This window comes from Gadus chalcogrammus, chromosome 19 (genome assembly GCF_026213295.1).
Source record: "Gadus chalcogrammus isolate NIFS_2021 chromosome 19, NIFS_Gcha_1.0, whole genome shotgun sequence".
NCBI lineage: Eukaryota > Metazoa > Chordata > Actinopteri > Gadiformes > Gadidae > Gadus > Gadus chalcogrammus.
In genome coordinates this window covers 16,678,906-16,696,864 of record NC_079430.1, presented here as the reverse complement: position 1 = coordinate 16,696,864, position 17,959 = coordinate 16,678,906, and the positions used below count along the sequence as shown (strand labels likewise).

The window sequence follows — 17,959 nt, the reverse complement described above, 5'->3', positions numbered from 1 at the left end:
TCTGTGCGTGAGTGGATGTGTATGGGAATAGGTGTTTTGCCGTGACATTGTGTGTGTGTGTGTGTGTGTGTGTGTGTGTGTGTGTGTGTGTGTGTGTGTGTGTGTGTGTGTGTGTGTGTGTGTGTGTGTGTGTGTGTGTGTGTGTGTGTGTGTGTGTGTCTGTCTGTCTTGGGGGGAGGGGAATTAAGTGGAGATGATTAGAAGAGTGTGCGGGTACCTGGGTTTGATGGTTCAGTGGCACTCTGGAGATATGGAACATGGAGATACTTCAATGAAAGCCATTATGGTGTGTTATCTCTTCAGACTCAGACACACACACACACACACATGCACACGCACACACACACACACACACACACACACACACACACACACACACACACACACACACACACACACACACACACACACACACACACAAAGATTTGAATCATATTCCCGGACAGATTCCTTTCAGGAATGCACTGCTTTGCTATTTGATACTAGAATATAGTGTTGCTGATCCAGGGTTTGTGTTTATACCATGAAGCAAACAAGTAAATAATGTGGTTTGATTCTGAATGCGGCACACAAATCAAATAAATTCCAAGAAAAAATACCATCATAAAATACCTTTACCTGAACTAAGAGAGAACATGAAAATAGAATTGCTTTAACCAGGCAAATGTAATGAACTACAAATACACTGTATCGTATTGCTAGTATGTCTACTAATCCTACTTTTTTTTGTTGTTGGTCTTTGGCTAGACATTTCTCCAGAAACATGCGACAAACCAGGATCTGTAGAAAATGAAGGGATCGAGTAAGACAGAGTGCCACCATGGCTCCAAGGGTAAACACACACTTTGTGACAAAGAAAACCCTGACATTCTTCTCATGAAAGGAAAGACTTAAACCACAAGATTCCACACACAGATACAATGTGCTACGGGAAATCAACCTTTAAAGAAGTACTTCGGTTGCACTACAATAGTATGGGGCTGTAAATGAGGAACTAAATTAAATTACTGTTGGGAAATGCTATTTTTATTACAAAATGTTGCTCATCCACAAGTGAAATGTGTGGATTGTTCAGATTATCACACAATTGTATGTGTAAAAGTCACTGTATGGCATGCTTTACATTTGTATAAGTGCATGTGTGTTTTGCTTTACACTGTGGCATATCTGAGTGTATGCTAAGCGGGTGGATGGAGCGAGAGAGAGAGAGAGAGAGAGAGAGAGAGAGAGAGAGAGAGAGAGAGAGAGAGAGAGAGAGGTAGAGAGAGAGAGAGAGAGAGAGAGAGAGAGAGAGAGAGAGAGAGAGAGAGAGAGAGAGAGGGAGAGGAGAGTTAGAGAGAGAGAGAGAGTGAGTGAGTGAGTGAGTGAGTGAGTGAGTGAGTGAGTGAGAGAGAGAGAGAGAGAGAGAGAGAGAGAGAGAGAGAGAGAGAGAGAGGTTGAATACAGATGTGATCAGTAGGCTGAAGCTTTATCAGTTAGGGTGAGATTATGGGACCACCAGGAGGGAGAAGAACTGAACGTGCCCGGACAGAGAGCCCTCATGGTTTCGGTGTGGAAGAGGAAGCTGTCGAGGTGAGACACTGCTGGCTACCGGCCTGTACGAACAACAACCAGGTTATGTGACTCTACTGGAGTCCATGTGCAGTGAAAAATCATGTAAAAAAAACTATGATATCATACAATTTTAAAATCGTGTACGATTAAAAATGTTAAAAATCAGACATTGCAAAGACAAATACTTATGTGATGATATATTTAAAAGTAAAACTTGTGTAGGGGTAGGCACTCCGCTTCTGACTGCACGGGAACGGCCGCTGCCACGAGGAGACGCCCGGACCCCTCAGGTTTGGTTTGGGGGGGGCAATCTGGCATGAATTTAAACTATTGATAACTAATGTTTAGTTTTGATATTTAAAATTTGGTATAAGTGATAAGGAAGCTGTTAAACTATTATTGATCCATCATTTAGGGAGAAGGGATGAGATTAGATACGTTTTTCTTCTTGTCACCCCTTTTCGATCGGGTGAGGCAAGTGCTAAGACAGTTTCTGAACATTTGTGGTTTTCATTGTTTGTTAATATTACTTGATTGTAACTGTCAACTTGTTTCATAGTTTTATTTTATTGTTTATTATTGCTTATATATTTTTGGAAATATTGTAAATTCAATTAAAAAAAACGTAAGGAAAGTCTCGTTTTGGAAGGGTTCTCCGTGGCCTTCGCGGGTGTTGGGGAAGGGGGCAACTAGGCTACTCCCTTGTAAGTTGTATGCCACTCCATGTTTGATACACCCCTATTAGGTCCTCCTTTATTTGGTTGGGATCCTAATCTGCCTGTGAGGACCATATCTTATTGATGGATGTGACGCTGCCAGTGGTGTGCTCAGGATGTAAACAGTGAGGTTTTTCTATGAAATATTATAAAATCCTATTTCTACAAGTTGTCAACCTACAGAACAACTTTTTAGCTGAAGAGGAAGACTTGTAATCTTTTAATTATAAAGTAACAGTATACAATGTGGATTGGACCTAGCAAGGTTAAAAAGTCACTAAAAAAATCTTAGTGCTTTTAGAGTCTATGAGACTTTTCAACCTAGGTTGAAAAGTCAACCTATCCTAGGTTAGGTTGAAAAGTCAACCTAACCTATGCTATATCATACCAAGTTCTAACTTGAGACAGTACCGTATTTTTCCGCTAGAGGTCGCTCTCTACTGCTGTCAATGATTGGGCATGTTGAGAACGCACCACTACAAACTCGAATGGCTTTGACTGGCAGTCCCTGATAATTATGAATGTCTGTTGATGCTGCTGACATTTAGCCAGGCATACAGCCCAATGCTTACCTCATGAGTTCCATTATGCGTTTATACCCGCTTCCTACGGACTGCTTTAAGTCAACCACGTGGACGCATACAATGGGGGCTGGACGGAGACGTCTGCGCGATCAGTTCCTACGGTTCTCCACACTGACTACAAGTATGGGCCAATCAGCTTCAGGGGTTTTATTGTATTGATATTCGTCTTCCACCAGATGTCACCTGTGGGACAGGTGTGTGAGACAACTAGGCGGATCGTCAAGGAAAAAACATAATGTACCAGGAAATTTGGTTCCAACTGCTAAACGAAAACCTTGGTCACTAGTTTCTCCCTGGGACCATTACGTTATGTCTGTTATGATGAAAATTATGGCAAGCAGCGTCGGTGCGTGACTTAATGATTCCGTTGTCTATTGACGAGGTAGGGAATGAAGATTATTTAAGCCAGGTCTTATGTTGGGATGGGGGACCCTCACCCCAAAAAATGTTGTAATGTTAATGAGGGTATTATTTTATTCTTTTAATGGTATCAGTGATAAAAATGATAATAACAGGCCGTGTGCCAATTCAACAAAATCCCTAATATCGCTGGGGTTGTCTTCTTCGGGTCAACTAACTTGTATGTAAATGTGCATTTCATGATAGGCGTTTGAATATTATATAGTCTCTTACTTTAATATAACTTGTTTTTTATGTGTGCTGATGTAGCGCCTTCATTTCCTCTCTGGGATTAATAAAGTAGGCTACATATGTCTGCTACGGTTGCTCATATAATGAAAGATATAAGCGATTATTATATTTTATATTTCCTCGTGCTTCTCGTAATAAACACGACATAGATCAGATCTTTAAAGAACCAGGGCCTACAATAATAGCTGTAAAGAATATAATATGCATCCTAACTCTACCACGAGACCAAGACAAAACCAGAGGAGAATAATATGGGTTCTTCTTATCCATATTGAACTCATGACTGCCTATTTGTTTTTCTCTTTATTTCTGTTTGTCTATTTCCTTCCTCTTATAAATCGTAGCATTGTTTTCCTTATACATTGTCATTTTGTTTCATGTTGTATCGCTGCTGTGGCAACCACATGTCCTGTTCAAGTACCATCTTGTCTTATATAACATGTTCAGCGTGCAGCATCCACTTTAAGAATGATTTTTTATTTCTACCTGTGAGTGAATGGATCTGCTGGCCAAGCGTTTGTCTTAATACGCAACACTGATTGAATAGTAGTGTGTGTTCATTCAATGGTAGTGTGTGTTCATTGTGAACACTGCTGATCATCTTGACTCCCTCGGAGTCGCTGCGCGTGGAGGAAGTCATGGCCAGGCTATCGCTCCCTCCCAAAGCCCCTGCGGTCTATCTTTGGGAAGCGCAGCACGGCAGTGACTCTGACCTCGTGGTGATAGATGAGGACTCCTGGGACAGCTCCGTGGGACACACCGAGGAGTTTTTGCCCACAAAAGCATCAGGTGAGACGTGGCTTGGCGCAGACATGAGCTTAATGCTGATTCCCAATTCACCCCTTCACATAAAACTCCGGCCTCACCCCTAACCCTCATTTTTGCGCGTTCACGCGCAGGGTAGCATTGTCCCAATTGTCAGGGGTAGGGGGGGCTTATAAGCCCTTGAAAATACGATTTTCGATGAGCTTTTTTATTTTCGACTGAAGACAGTGGGGAGAATGAGTTATTTTAAAGTCTGTTGTCTTTCTTGTTGTCGCCTTCTGTCTCTTCCTGTGGGTTCCTGTACTTTTTTTGTTGTGATACCTTTTTCTGTAATTAAATGATATATCTATGAATGACTGTATAAGTCTTCCCTTGGCGCATTACGTGGCTGTACTGTCCTCTCTGATGACCAGGGACAGGGGTTGACGTTGAGTTTGTAGTTTGATGGAGGAAGGGAGATCTCCCCAAAGGTGTGTGCGGATGGCTGGTTTAACCTGTATGCTTCGATTACTCAATGACCCCCAGGCTGGCATTGAGTCTAATCACTCTCGGGCAAGATGAGACAGCTTGAACCATCACACACACACACACACACACACACACACACACACACACACACACACACACACACACACACACACACACACACACACACACACACACACACACACACACACACACACACACACACACACACACACACACGATCTTGTGCTTCTCACACCAACCCTCAACGATGTACATTCCTCTGTTTTAATATATTCTTCTATGTGTACAATATCTTCGCTCGCAGTATCCGTTGACATGCGCTGTCACGAATGCTCCCCTCACTCTCGGCTGCTCTACTCCCCCCCCCCCCCCAGGCAGCGGGCTGTCCTCCCCTCGCCGGCGGCCCGTCGTGGCTCAGCCGGCCTCGAAGACGCACCTCCACCAGAGCAGTGCCTCTCCCACCCCCACCGCCCCCCTACAGCCCAACCCCCCCAAACCGCCAGCACCCCACGCCTCCGCCACTCAACCACCCCACCTACCTCCCACTACAGAACCTGGCGTGGGACAGGCGCCTTCACGGGGCCGAGGGCCGCCCGAGTGCCGGAGTAGAGCTGTGGACGGAAGGCACCGGAAGAGGGGACGGAGGAATGGGAATGGCGACGCGCTGCAGCAAGTGCACGCGTCCGCTGAGACGAGGAAGAGGAGAAAAGGTGCCGAGGGCGAGGGTATTGGAGAGAGGGTGGCCGGGGAGGAGATGCCGACTTCCCTCCCCCCCCCCGCAGGGCCCGAGGGAGAGGACGGGCCCCCGAGGGCCCCGCGGGGGGGGGCTGACGAGGAGACGCGGTGCCCGCTCTGCGACAAGACCTTCCCCCTCCGCGAGCAGCTGACGACGCACCTGGAGCTGCACGCGCTGCGCTACCGCTGCCTGCCCTGCGAGAGGCGCTTCGGCAGCAAGTCGGGGTACTACCAGCACCAGCGGGTGCACCAGAGGGGGCGGGCGTTCCGCTGCGCCCTCTGCCCCGTGAGCTTCTACACCAAGAGCCACCTGGCGGTCCACGGCCGCCTGCACTCGGGGGAGCGGCCGTTCCCCTGCGCGCTGTGCCCCAAGCGCTTCTTCACCGCCAGCTGCATCAAGCGCCACACGCTGAGCCACAACGGGGTCAAGCCCCACCGCTGCCCGCGGTGCGGCAAGGACTTCTCCCAGAACGGGAACCTGAAGAAGCACATGGCCACTCACCAGCTCCTGAGGTGACACCGTGGTGGTACGATCGCGCTGTGGTAATATAATGTGAACGATGACGCGCGATGGGGTGCAAAAGTATATGTTTTATTTTTGTATGTACAAAGAGGTGAAATAAAAATTGTATGCATGAATACTTTTCACCCCTTTTTGTGGTACAAGCTTAGAACTTCCTGAGAAACTTCCTGAGAATTCAATAGATAGTATAGGAGCCACATCCAATACGTATGCTCTGTGTGGTTTGACCCCTGGCTGACCTTGTTGACCCGCTGTGTTGATGTTTCCCAAACGTTTGTACTATGCAGCTGCGTGAAGCAATGAATGATCCGTGCGATCGTCTCCGGTTTGCAACTCGTTTATTTCCTCACCATGACACCTATTGCATGTGAATACGGAATACATTCATATAGATCCTCAGAAACATAACAACTGTAAATATGGTGCTTCTAGCAGTCAAAAACCGTATGCCCTTCCGGGGTCAAACAACCGAGGTAACCCAAATGACGTACCCTTTATACCTGTGCCCCCACAGGTATAAAAAGGTATAAAACCCTAACCTTAACCCCAGGGTTAGGGTTATGGAAAACAGGAAAATGGCTCTTACAGATAGTACTAGCTAGAGATGCTCCGATCACCGATTACCAAAAACAAGATCTGCCGATTGCCGATCACTGGCGATCACAGAATGGAAGGGGAATGGGAATCTGACATATATTTTATCTATAATCTGGATAGGCAACAAGCACCATTTTTGGTTCTGATACTCCTCTTTGGATCCCCCTTGACTGAAACATACAGCTAACGCCTCATGCCCACTGCACCGTCAGTCAAAGGACGTCGGAAGGCGTGGCTGACGGATGGGGGAGCTTTCCGGGGTCACCAGAGCCCGAGACATTGCACACATTTGCATACGCGATCTGATTGGATGACGGATCCGTCGCTGCCGAAAAAGTTGAAAATCTTTCAACTTTTTGACAGCCTTCAGCGCACGATTCCACAATGCATTTCGCGTCCGTCCCCATTCAAAGTCAATGGGGATCAGTCAACGGACGGAGGCAGTGGGCACGAGGCGTTAATGCGGTCACCAAAGCCTCTGCCGACTGTGACTCAGTCGGCAGTTCTCAGTAAACGACCCTGAACGTAAAACCGCCTCCTTTGCCAACTTTACAGCGCCCCCTTGTAATCCTGGCAGTGCAGCACAATGTTGTAGACGGGAGAACTAATGCTGCCGCTGGCAAGTTCCGAGCGCGCCGCATGCAGGGGGGAAAAAAACTGCACGAGTAATTTACGTCACGTGACCGGCCAATAGCTGCCGATCCTGACAGGCGTCCGATCTATCGGAGCATCTCTAATCCTTGCTATCATGGGTCAATAGATTGTACTAGCCGAACGAGCCAAACTAGCTATAGTTGTAGTCGTTGTGTGAGAGGTGTAGTCAAGTTATGCCGGTGGAGGAGGTGTCTCGGCAGTGTAGGGTACCACTCTGTCGTGGGCGGCTGATGAACCGCTGCCCCCGCTGTTCTGATCCCCCCAGGTAGAGAACGCCTGCAGCCGGAGGCTCGCCACCCGCCGAATTTGGCGAGAGAGGGACAAGAGAGGGGCATCTCTTCTCGCTTGCGTCAGTGCCGTTGTTCCACCGGGGGGGGGGGGATCTTATCCGTCATCCACAGCTCACAGAGGATCGAAAATGTACGTTTGGGGGTGTCGTCAGACGATGAGCATCAGTGGGGTGCCGGGCCGTGGGAGGTGTTGAGGAGACCCATGCTGCTCAGGGCGCGGTTGACCCGTTGGACTAGAGCCGGAGCCATCTTCAGCAGCCCCTCTTCCCGGACCAGGTCACTCTTCTGCTGGCTGTTCTTCCTCCGGCGGACGTGGTGGAGGAGGGCCTGCTCTGAACCAATCTGCAGCGAGGGCGTTAAAGGGGACATATTATACCACAAGGTGTGATTATTATGTCACCTCTAATGTTATTCATCTGATCGACGGTATCGCTTATTCGCGCTGAAACGTTGAGCCAATTGAACAGAAAACGTGTTATGGTTTGTACGATCATCTTGTGTTACATTTCGTGTTACATTTCAAAAGTGAATTCCTTTTTTTTAAGACTGCGTGAAAGACAAGACTCCTCAGCTAACTTGCAATGTGCATTTTCCCCACTTGCCAATCATCGATGACATTCGATGTTCATCTAATTGTGAACAAACTATGGATCAGAAGACGTATGGATGAATGGACCGCGTGTGGGACAGTGTGAACCGCTGACCGTCTCTGTGCGGCCTTTGTTGAAGTGTGCCTGGACGGCGTGGACCTCCATCTGGAGGACGCTGCGTGGATCCAGGACCAGCTTCCCGCCCGCCCCGTCCGTCTCCCTCAGCGTGTGCAACAGGAAGTTGGTGCCGGGAAGGTGCTTCCACTCCGGAAGGTCATACCTGCAGAGGAGGGACGGGTCAGGGTTAGGGCTTAGGGCTTAGGGCTAGCCCTATCGAAGGAAAAGGTTGGGACTGTGATGTGGAACGAGGGAAATGTTTGGGACTGTGTTGTGGAACATAGGAAAAGTTTGGGAATGGGATGTGGAACATGGGAAAAGTTTGGGAATGGGATGTGGAGCGAGGGAAAAGTTTGGGATTGGGATGTGGATCGAGGGAAAAGTTTGGGACTAGGTTTTTTGGGACCTTTTTTGTTATCTTGCAACTGAAACACATACTTGCTGTTTTCCTCCTTTTCCTCCAGACGGAAAATGTTGTTGGGAAAGTAGAAGTTGACGTTCTCGCCATGGGCTTTCTCCAGATCAGACATCAACGTTTGAAAAGACACGTTGCCTGTCAAACGATTCTCATCATTATTATCATCATTATCATCATCATTCTCAACGTCACTCACTCTCAGTCAGGCCTCCCTGAACCCCGAGCGACACCAGAGACCTCATCCTTAAAAGCCACTTTGGAAAACCTAGTCTCATGAGACCATCCCAATCTCAGGTCACATCCTGAACCTGGTTAAAGCCTTTTCCAGAAATGTCAAAATGCTCCGCCTAGTCAGTGCTCTGTGGAGGGAGTTTCCGTTCATGACGGTCAAGGATTGCCTAGGTTCACAGAATTTAAATAGACAGAGCAATCAAAACAGTTATCGTAAATAGACTGAAAAACCACGTTAAAAATTAGGAGAAGTCTGCATTAACATCCAAGACCACAATCACCAAGTCATTTAATCAAATTGCCAATATTTAAGGCTGCGCCAAAATTTGGTAATCAACGGATGCACAGCAAAGGCCAGATAGACATTCATCTCGAAGCGCACACTTTAACATTGAGTATTGGCCTCTATTGAGGCCAGAGCCGACCTACCGGTGGGTACGATCACCTCATCTGGGTCGTGCATGAGGACGTATCGGGACTGGTGCATGTTCCTGTAGAGACAGTCGTTGTTGGCGGGGATCTGGCCGTAGTAGTGGATATCCCCGGGCGAAGTCGACGGAAGCCAGCTGGAGGAAGGTTTCAAGTGGGAGCTGATTGGCCAGGGCAACACCTGAAGAAAACCCACCTGTGCAAGAATGTGATCATGTTTTGGGGGTCTTTTGTGGGCTGCAGTGTGGAAGTAGGTTTACACTTACATGGTGTCATCCGAAAGAGTGGACTATATATAGGGGATAAGTGGGCCAATTCAAACACGGCACATGAAACGTTAAGAGAGGATAGGAATACGGGCTATGACAATGTTATTATTATGACCCTCCCCAGGTGGCTGGGAAGGGGGGGGGGGGGGGGGTGTACCTGACCTTTGACCTTGCTCATTAGGTCAAAGGTCAGGTACATGGTGTGGACACCAAAACCAGAAAACACAGTCATAAAAAGGTGTTCTTGCGGTGTTCTATATTCTCTCTAATGTTAATGTTTTCCTCTGTCCCTTGTGATGTAGTGCAACCCCAAGACTCTTAGACGACTCTTAGCTCGTCCGCATACTTTGCCGGAGTAGTACTGAAGCACCGTTTCCATGGTAGCGGAGCAGCTCGTCTTGTATAGGAAGGCCTTTTGGATACCTAGCAGCTGGTAGAGCTCCATCGCCTGCACAAACACACAAGCATACTCTTCTTTCAATTTCCAATCAAATAATAAATGTAATTTTCTTTAATTGACAACTTTAACCTCGGAGCAGAATTCATATTGTATTAGTTTTCGTTTGACCAGGTCCTCTTAGACTACTTGTTTCTGCTGGTCTTTACAGCCGTCATAACAGGGATAAGTTCTCAGGACTTATGTTGCAAGTGTTAGACTTCTGACAGATACTTAAAGACTGGTCTTCCATAGATTTAGATAACAACAAGCGTACGGAAGTTATCGGGACCTCGGTTCCACTGTCAATTGGCTTTTTGCTCCTCACTGCAACCTCACATCCTTCAAGTCATAGTTAAACATTTTTTTATGCCAGGGTATAGGATTCCATGGCATCTAGCAGAATGAACTTGACGATGATGTGACGTGACAGCTTATCAGTGTTCAGTTCCTGAAGTCCGGTATAAAAATGCTAAATGAGTTAAAAACCCTAACATTTTCATGGGTTTTAACTTTTGGCACCAGAAAAGTTTACAGTTTGCTTTTGTTCTGACCGCACCATTACACAATACAGGTCAGTAAAGGCCACCATAGTACTTGGGAGGGGACAGGGGGGGGGGCAGGTTGCAATCTGCAACCTCACCACTAGAGGCCACTAATTGTAATCAATTTCAAAAATAGAAACTTTTAGTGGTAGTTATTTCTTTCCCACAGCTATGTTTTCAAGAGAGCCGGGGGGGGGGGGGGGGGGGTGGGTGGGAGGGGGCTAAGAGTGCATAGCCATGCTGCAGATGAGTGTCCACACCTGGACGAACTGCAGCACGTTGTCGTAGTGGTTGAACAGGCTGGGCATGCAGAGCGTGAAGTTCAGGGGCATCCGGGAGCGCTCTGGGGCGCGCCGGTTCAGGACGGGCAGGAGGGTGAGGTCGGAGAGGTCCTCGCCGTCCTCCGACACCAGCCCGACGTACCTGGGAAATCGTTCGCCCCCCCCCAACATTAAAGGTGACATATTATACCGCCAGGTGTGAGTGTTACAGCCGCTACAAGCCGTTTTTAAAATCTACCTCTTCCGACGTCACAAGTGGGCGTGGCCACCTAGACATACCCTGGATAGATCAGTCAAAACGTTGCTCATCTATCCGTCATATATCTTGGTGGATACGCCCACTTGTGATGTCAGAAGAAGCAAGTATTCAAAATGGCTTGTGACGCTAATCTAGGCTGACCAAACGTCCTCTTTTCCCCGGACATGTCCACTTTTTACGTCCCGTCCGGGGCGTCCGGGGGGGAGGACGAAGTGTCCTCTTTTTCACAAACTCAAATCTGGTCACCCTACGCTAATCACACTCACAACTGGTGGTATAATATGTCAGCTTTAAAAAAACAAAAAGGTGAAAAACAGGCAAAAATTTGACCCATACGTGACTAAAATGTATATTTATGAATGGCTTTGTGACGTTGACTTTTAATCCAGCTATCTTAGTTAGCCGTCTTTCCCATGCAGTGAGATGCTTAACCAATGACGGTTCTACACGGGGGCCTACGGGACATGTCCCTGCCCCCCCCTGTGCCCCCCCCCCCCGTGCTGACCAAATAAAACAATTAGGATTTTACTAATTTTAGGGAACTAATGCGACGCATCGTTCTACACGGGTTAAGTAGAGCGGCGCACCCAAACACGGCTGCTGCTCGGTGAATGAGAGCGCAGCGACTACTATTGGAGAAAGGCGCCGTACGATTTCTCCAGTTGCGAGCTCCAGAGTCGAGGCTAAGCAAAACGATTTAATTTCGTAAGTGACTTGTTGTTCTTGCACATAACCGTGTTACTGTAGTTCCTCACACTGATGATGAAATTAAGTTTGTTAATGTCTGATCTCGATATATTTAGAAACATTGCTCATATCCAAGCAAACTCATCGAAGCAGAAGCATCCAAATATCCGTATCCTTGCTAGGTCTAGGCTACTACTGGGCATTCTACTTGCTGTAGTTTGGTCTGGCTTTGCGAGACTATAGGTCTAGGCTAAAGCAGTACACTTTCTCTCTCAAAAAAAAATGCAAATTAGGCATGTACGCATATTTAATAATAATAATACATTTAATAATAATAATAATAATAATAATAAATACAATTTATGTAGCGCTTAATATGGTACTCTAATACGCTTTTTTAATGAGATATTGCCTAATTTTTTGCATATTTTATTTAATTTTATAGACAGAGTGTAATACAAAAAGTATTTCTGTTAGTAGCCTATGTAGATTAATCTGGTAGAAATGTATGAAGATATATATAAAGGAAAAAAAAGTCCCATTCCCTTGTGTGATTTTTTCACACATCCCACGTTGTTCACTGGGGTCATATTAGTCTATAACAGTTGAGATAATCTTCGCTAAATGAAGTGCATACAAAACTTTCTCAGCACCTAGACTACAATCAAGAATGTGTATTTACGTGCTTGCTTTGTCTCGTAGTCGGAGGAATGGGGAGCCGAGAGTGAGAGACGATCGCTATCCGAGATCGCCAGGAACGCACCCTGTGACCGCTTGGAGCGGAGTATAATTTATGTTCAAAGACTTGTGTTGAGTTGAACTGCTGGGGACCGAAATAAACAGTCTGTGGATTACAAACACAACCCCGGTGTCCAAGCGCTCAGTGACCCTTGACACATTGTATGTATTTTTTTATTTTTCATTTTTTATGGCCCTACCTCTCTTGCACGCTTGTACAAAACAAATGTTTATTAGAGTTTGTTGATTTAGGGCAAGCTCCATCAATTTAAGATAGTTTGAAAGAAAAATACAGACTGAAGTTATAAACTCTCTCTCTCGATCTTAAAGTAAAATAAAGTTTATAGTCTTAAATATAATTTTTTGCCTCTTTTTTGTGCCCCTCTGGTTAATCACTGGCCCCTCCTTGGCCCCCCTAGTAAAATGTGTCTAGAACCAACCAGACACTGTGCTTAACACTTGTGTAAACACAAGTGGCGTGCTATTAAATTGTTCAAGGCTAAAGCATATCAGATTGTTTGCGTTGGTTCAGGCCGTGATTCTAAATATATCTAACAAATATATCTAATATATCTAATATATCTAAATATTATAAATTAAATGTATTATTATTATTATTATTATTCAGACATGTTTAATTAAGATGGGCTGGTCTCGGAAACCACCTAGGCCAACAAAGACTTCCTTTGTCCTACCTCATTCCTAAGGTCTCTTTGGTAATAATGAAACATTTTCATTGAACATTAAAGTGATCAAATCAGTTCTCACTTAAAATTACAAAATAACAGACCTTTACGTTTCCTATTTAAACCACTTAAAAACGTACTTCAAATGAAGAACTTGGGCACCAACAGCCAACCCCTCTTTTTAGTTTATTTTGGGGTGCAAAGTGGCTTCACCCAAACAGTAAAATAGGTGCGATGCTTCCACTCTGTAAAGCCTACCTGGGCTGGCAGCCAGAGGGCGTCGGGCACAGGAAGTCTCCCGTCCCGTATGAAAAAAAGTAGTTGGACGGGTGAGTGGTGCGCTTGGCTGCCACGGTAACCACCTCTCCTCGCTCTCTGCAGCAAAACACACAGCGACTCGACAGCGCGCGCTCCGCCTGCGGAACGATGGCGATTAGCCGAACGCTCGCGTTGGCCGTGCGGTGCTCACGGAACGCGTTGATCAGCAGCGTCTTGGAGCCCGCTACCCGGGTGAAGGCATCGGACTGCACCCTGAAGCCGCACCTGTTGGCAGCCTGCTGGTCCTATGACAGGCAGAGCAGAAGGAAATACATTATTTCCTGTTTACTCCAGAAATAGTACTTCCGCTCAATTTGAATTTAAATGAAATGAAGTAGGCCAACGAGAGTGTGGTAGGACCAGGCTAGAAATAGCCTACAAGTCTGTTCAAATTTGATTGTACCCAGAAATTGAATTTGCATGCAAGGCAGGCAGCTCATAACCTCTACAAATCTGGTTTGAATTTACATTAAAAAAAAATGCTTGGGTCAACAATGCCTGAATTGTACAGCAGGAGGTATATGTGTTCTGTATGAGGTTAAGATGTGATTTCGGCCACTCGGGGTAATAATCAACTCACCAGCTACCAAGTTTATTGGTTTAATCAACTGGTAGTTGATCATTACTTAGAGCAGGGCACCAGTTGTACCCCGAGCGACACAATGGATTGCCACAGGCCGAAGCCTTCTTGCAGTTATAATTGTGTAGGTTTTTTTTTTCTCGTAGTTTCTTATCCTTTTTTTATTTAACACCATTAAGGGTTATTTCAATGATGCTAATAAGGAACATCATGAAGTAAGTTAGTTAGTAAGTTAGTTAGTTAGTTCCACCGCTCGGCAGCTCAACACGTATGCATTGCTCCTACACTGATGTGGTTTCCGTGACGCGTCGCTCTCCGGTCCAACTGCGATCGCAGGTGTAGGGCCAGCATAATCACCCCCATCAGAGGTGACGCAACCAGGAAGACCCGCCCCAACGGTCGCCACGGCAACATGCTAACGGCACAGAAGGGAGGAGTTGAATAAACAATGCAATACAGTGCAAATTATACCAACCGCTACAGGGAAATCAATGTATTGAGTAACGTCACTACTTGTAGCAACGCTAAGCGCATAGATGTTATATGATGACCTATCAAGTAATAATTACTCATCTGTCAGTTTATGAAAAATCGGTCACAAAGTACTTGAAAATAATGTGTTGAAAGTCACATAACTAGTGGCCTTATTTTAAAATGAAACACTGTTGACATGAGTTAATCCAAGTAGGTAGTATTTTTATTTATACGGTTTTTGGTATGTGGTAGGCTATTTGAGTAGAGGTAAAATTACTCCCCAGATAGCAAACAGTCATTGTACTAGATATAGGCCTATATTATATCGATGCATTTTCAATCATATTTCCCGGTCAACTATGGGAAACGACCCTTGTTGAAAAGCCATCGACATATAATAATACAGTATGTCGATGGCTTTTCAACAATGGTCTTTTCCCAGTCAACTCTAAATCAATGACTTTGACACATTGGCAATATCGCCCTGTAACCCAAATATCAATGCTTATTCAATTTAGGGCATTACAATTTCGCAATCATTTTCTATGCTTAATAATGATTGAAATTCTATTGAAATTCCATTGATCCTTAGTTCAGTTGAAATTTCAAAATTGTTGAATATTCCAGATAATTGAAATAGCCTACCATTGAAATTCCGTTGATCTATGGACAGGATTTCAATATATTTGTTTCAATATAAAAAAAAGGGTGCAAAATGATGTAGAATCAACATCAGAGTTCGATGTTGATTCAATGTATTAATGTTGAGAACGAAATGTTGATTTAAGATAGTTCCAATTACCGTTGTTATCTGGGCAGTGATTTTAATTCTACTCAAATACCACATACCAAACACCACACCAAAATTGAGAGGTTTCACTCACCTTTGACTCTTGTATAGTTTATAGCCTACGTTGAATTGACTCTGTGCTCATAGATTGTCTATCCTGGCTAAACCCTCATTCAGACTAACCGACTAACCACAGCTCTGCTGTGGATATCCTGTTATCCTGTTCAACGCCCAGCTCCTCCCCATCGCTCCGCCTGCGGAACGATGGCGAGCAGCCCCAGTTGCGTGAGGGAACCCCACGAACAGCTGGAGCTCACGCGCAGTGTTTACCAACTTACTTCACTGCACTACGCTGAGTACACAGCAAGTACTACAAAAATGAATACGATCAATAGCAAGAAGAAGAATGCTAATAAAGAAAACGAGAGAAAATGGAACAACATAATGGAGACAACAACTTAGGTTGAAAGGCTCCCATCGCTGCGGTGCTCACGGAACGCGTTGATCAGCAGCGTCTTGGAGCTTCTTGTTAAGGGCTCACTATGAGTTAGTGATGGATAGGTGTCAACTCCCAGCTCCTCCCTGATCAATGTCGAGTTGATCCTGACCATGACACCGGAAACACACCTCCCAAGAGTTGGCTACTGTCGGTGCATAGATGTGTATGAATGAGTGTGTGTGGCTGATGACTGAAGCGGCCCCAGACCTAGAGATTGGACTCCAGGTGGGGGTGGGGGGGCACACCTGTTTTGCATTGAGAAATCAGTTAAACAAAAAGCGCTCTATAAATGATGTACTTTTACTGTTTACATCCCAGGCATTGACAACGTATCAAACATTTTAATACATACATACATATTTATAGGGAGTTAAGATAACACGGTAATGAATAGCAAATTTACCATTCTATTACTTTATTTCCTTATGTGGAATTCATGATGCCATGCCTTAGTTCAAACTATTTAAAGTGAAAGTAAACACTTCTTCTAAATACAAAAGCAGAAGTGTTCACTTCTTCTTTTCGTGGTTTGAAATAAAACTAGGGAGAGACTAGTGAGAACATAGTTAGGCTACTGATTAAATTAAAGCAGTGGTGTCTAGCAGTGAGGCTGCAGTTTGCAGATGGGCCAAAGCAGGACTAAAAGCCATACTGAATTGTCAATTCGACCAAATTATTAAGAAGGAGAGCATAAAAAAAGAACCCAGCTGTAGGAAATGTAATTTATTTGCAATGTTTTAATAACATCATTCCTCAGATAAAAATGCAATGTTACAGGAATATACATCAGAGATTAATTTAAAATTTGCTTTCAATTGACCATACAGTCTAAATATACTTTTTCCTTTTTTATTTACTGGTAGCGTGCGTTATAAGCAAGACAGACTCTGTCACCAAAGACAGACTGACGAGTTACAGATACAAACTGTACATCGACTATTTACAAATCAACTTTTTGTTTGGTTTTTCATTTAACTTTTTATTGAAAATACGAGTAGAAAAGGTGATTGATTAATATTCAGATTTATTCAATTTGTATTATTTCCCTTTCTAGAATCTAAAAAATGAAATGAATAAATTAACAGAACAAGAAAGTGTTTTCCAAGAAGATAAAGGAAGAGGAATAGGTCATGTTGTCACTGAAGTTTCCAGAGTTTGGAATAGTGTCGCTTAGCAACCCCAAGACACCTCCCAAGGAATCACAATAGAATCCTCCCAAATTAATCAAAACAAAATCCCTCCAAAACAATAGAAATAGAATCCCTCCAATGGCTGAGGGATAATTCACTTAAATAAAATAACTTACAAGATGGCCACCTGCCTTCAAAGCTACCATAAGCACAATAACACTCTTTAGTTTGTCTTGTTTTTTAACCATAAAAGGTGGTCATTAAGTACTATATTTAACAGTAGCGCCTCTACTAATATAACAACAAATATTTTGTTGGTCTCTCTGTGAATATTATGAACATATCTCTCTAAAAACAAACAAATTATTCTCTGTCAAAGAAAATATCTCTCCTGCTAACATGTTGCATGTTTACTTAACTAGAGTCAATATGGAGACGACTGATTCATGCGGATGGAACACACAAAACCAAACCAGGCCTTACAAGTGATTGTAACCGTCTGAGTTGGAAACAGGCTCACGATGCATTTCCTGATGATTGAATAGTAGAGTTTCAGTGCCATTTCTTCCCTCTCTCTAGACCTCTTTAATGCATGATTAAAATCTGGAGTATTAGAGCCGTTAATAAAGACAACATGGAGCCCACCACTTCTCACGCTATACTCTAGTCGTCCGGAGACGTAGCTATGACCACAGCTCCCTGTTTCGGCTCACTGATGTGGAGACACTTAGAACTGACACGTCTCCACATCAGCCCAGCCCAGCTACCTGTGTTATGAACCACCACCACTACCAAGGTTGATTTTTACATTAATCTAACATTCAGCCATTCATCCTGCTTCTCTTACGCCCGAACACACACACACACACACACACACACACACACACACACACACACACACACACACACACACACACACACAAA

At 44.8% G+C, this 17,959-nt stretch overlaps 2 protein-coding genes across 2 annotated transcripts; one reads left to right on the top strand and one right to left on the bottom strand.

Annotated features, from left to right (window-relative positions):
• The first annotated feature begins 4,143 nt into the window (after positions 1-4,143).
• LOC130372881 (zinc finger protein 768-like) lies at positions 4,144-6,011 on the top strand. The gene is made up of 2 exons (XM_056579042.1): positions 4,144-4,294; positions 5,134-6,011. Exons 1-2 carry the CDS (start codon positions 4,144-4,146, stop codon positions 6,009-6,011), a joined length of 1,029 nt encoding a protein of 342 aa, XP_056435017.1.
• Positions 6,012-7,121: 1,110 nt separating this feature from the next.
• Positions 7,122-15,585, bottom strand: LOC130372689 (uncharacterized). The gene is made up of 9 exons (XM_056578820.1): positions 15,501-15,585; positions 14,428-14,557; positions 13,503-13,807; positions 10,854-11,016; positions 9,959-10,060; positions 9,344-9,539; positions 8,704-8,818; positions 8,263-8,428; positions 7,122-7,900 (listed from the first exon to the last, which is right to left on the bottom strand). The coding sequence occupies exons 2-9, from the start codon at positions 14,554-14,556 to the stop codon at positions 7,721-7,723; spliced, it is 1,356 nt and encodes a 451-aa protein (XP_056434795.1). The 5' UTR covers position 14,557; positions 15,501-15,585; the 3' UTR covers positions 7,122-7,720.
• Positions 15,586-17,959: the final 2,374 nt, after the last annotated feature.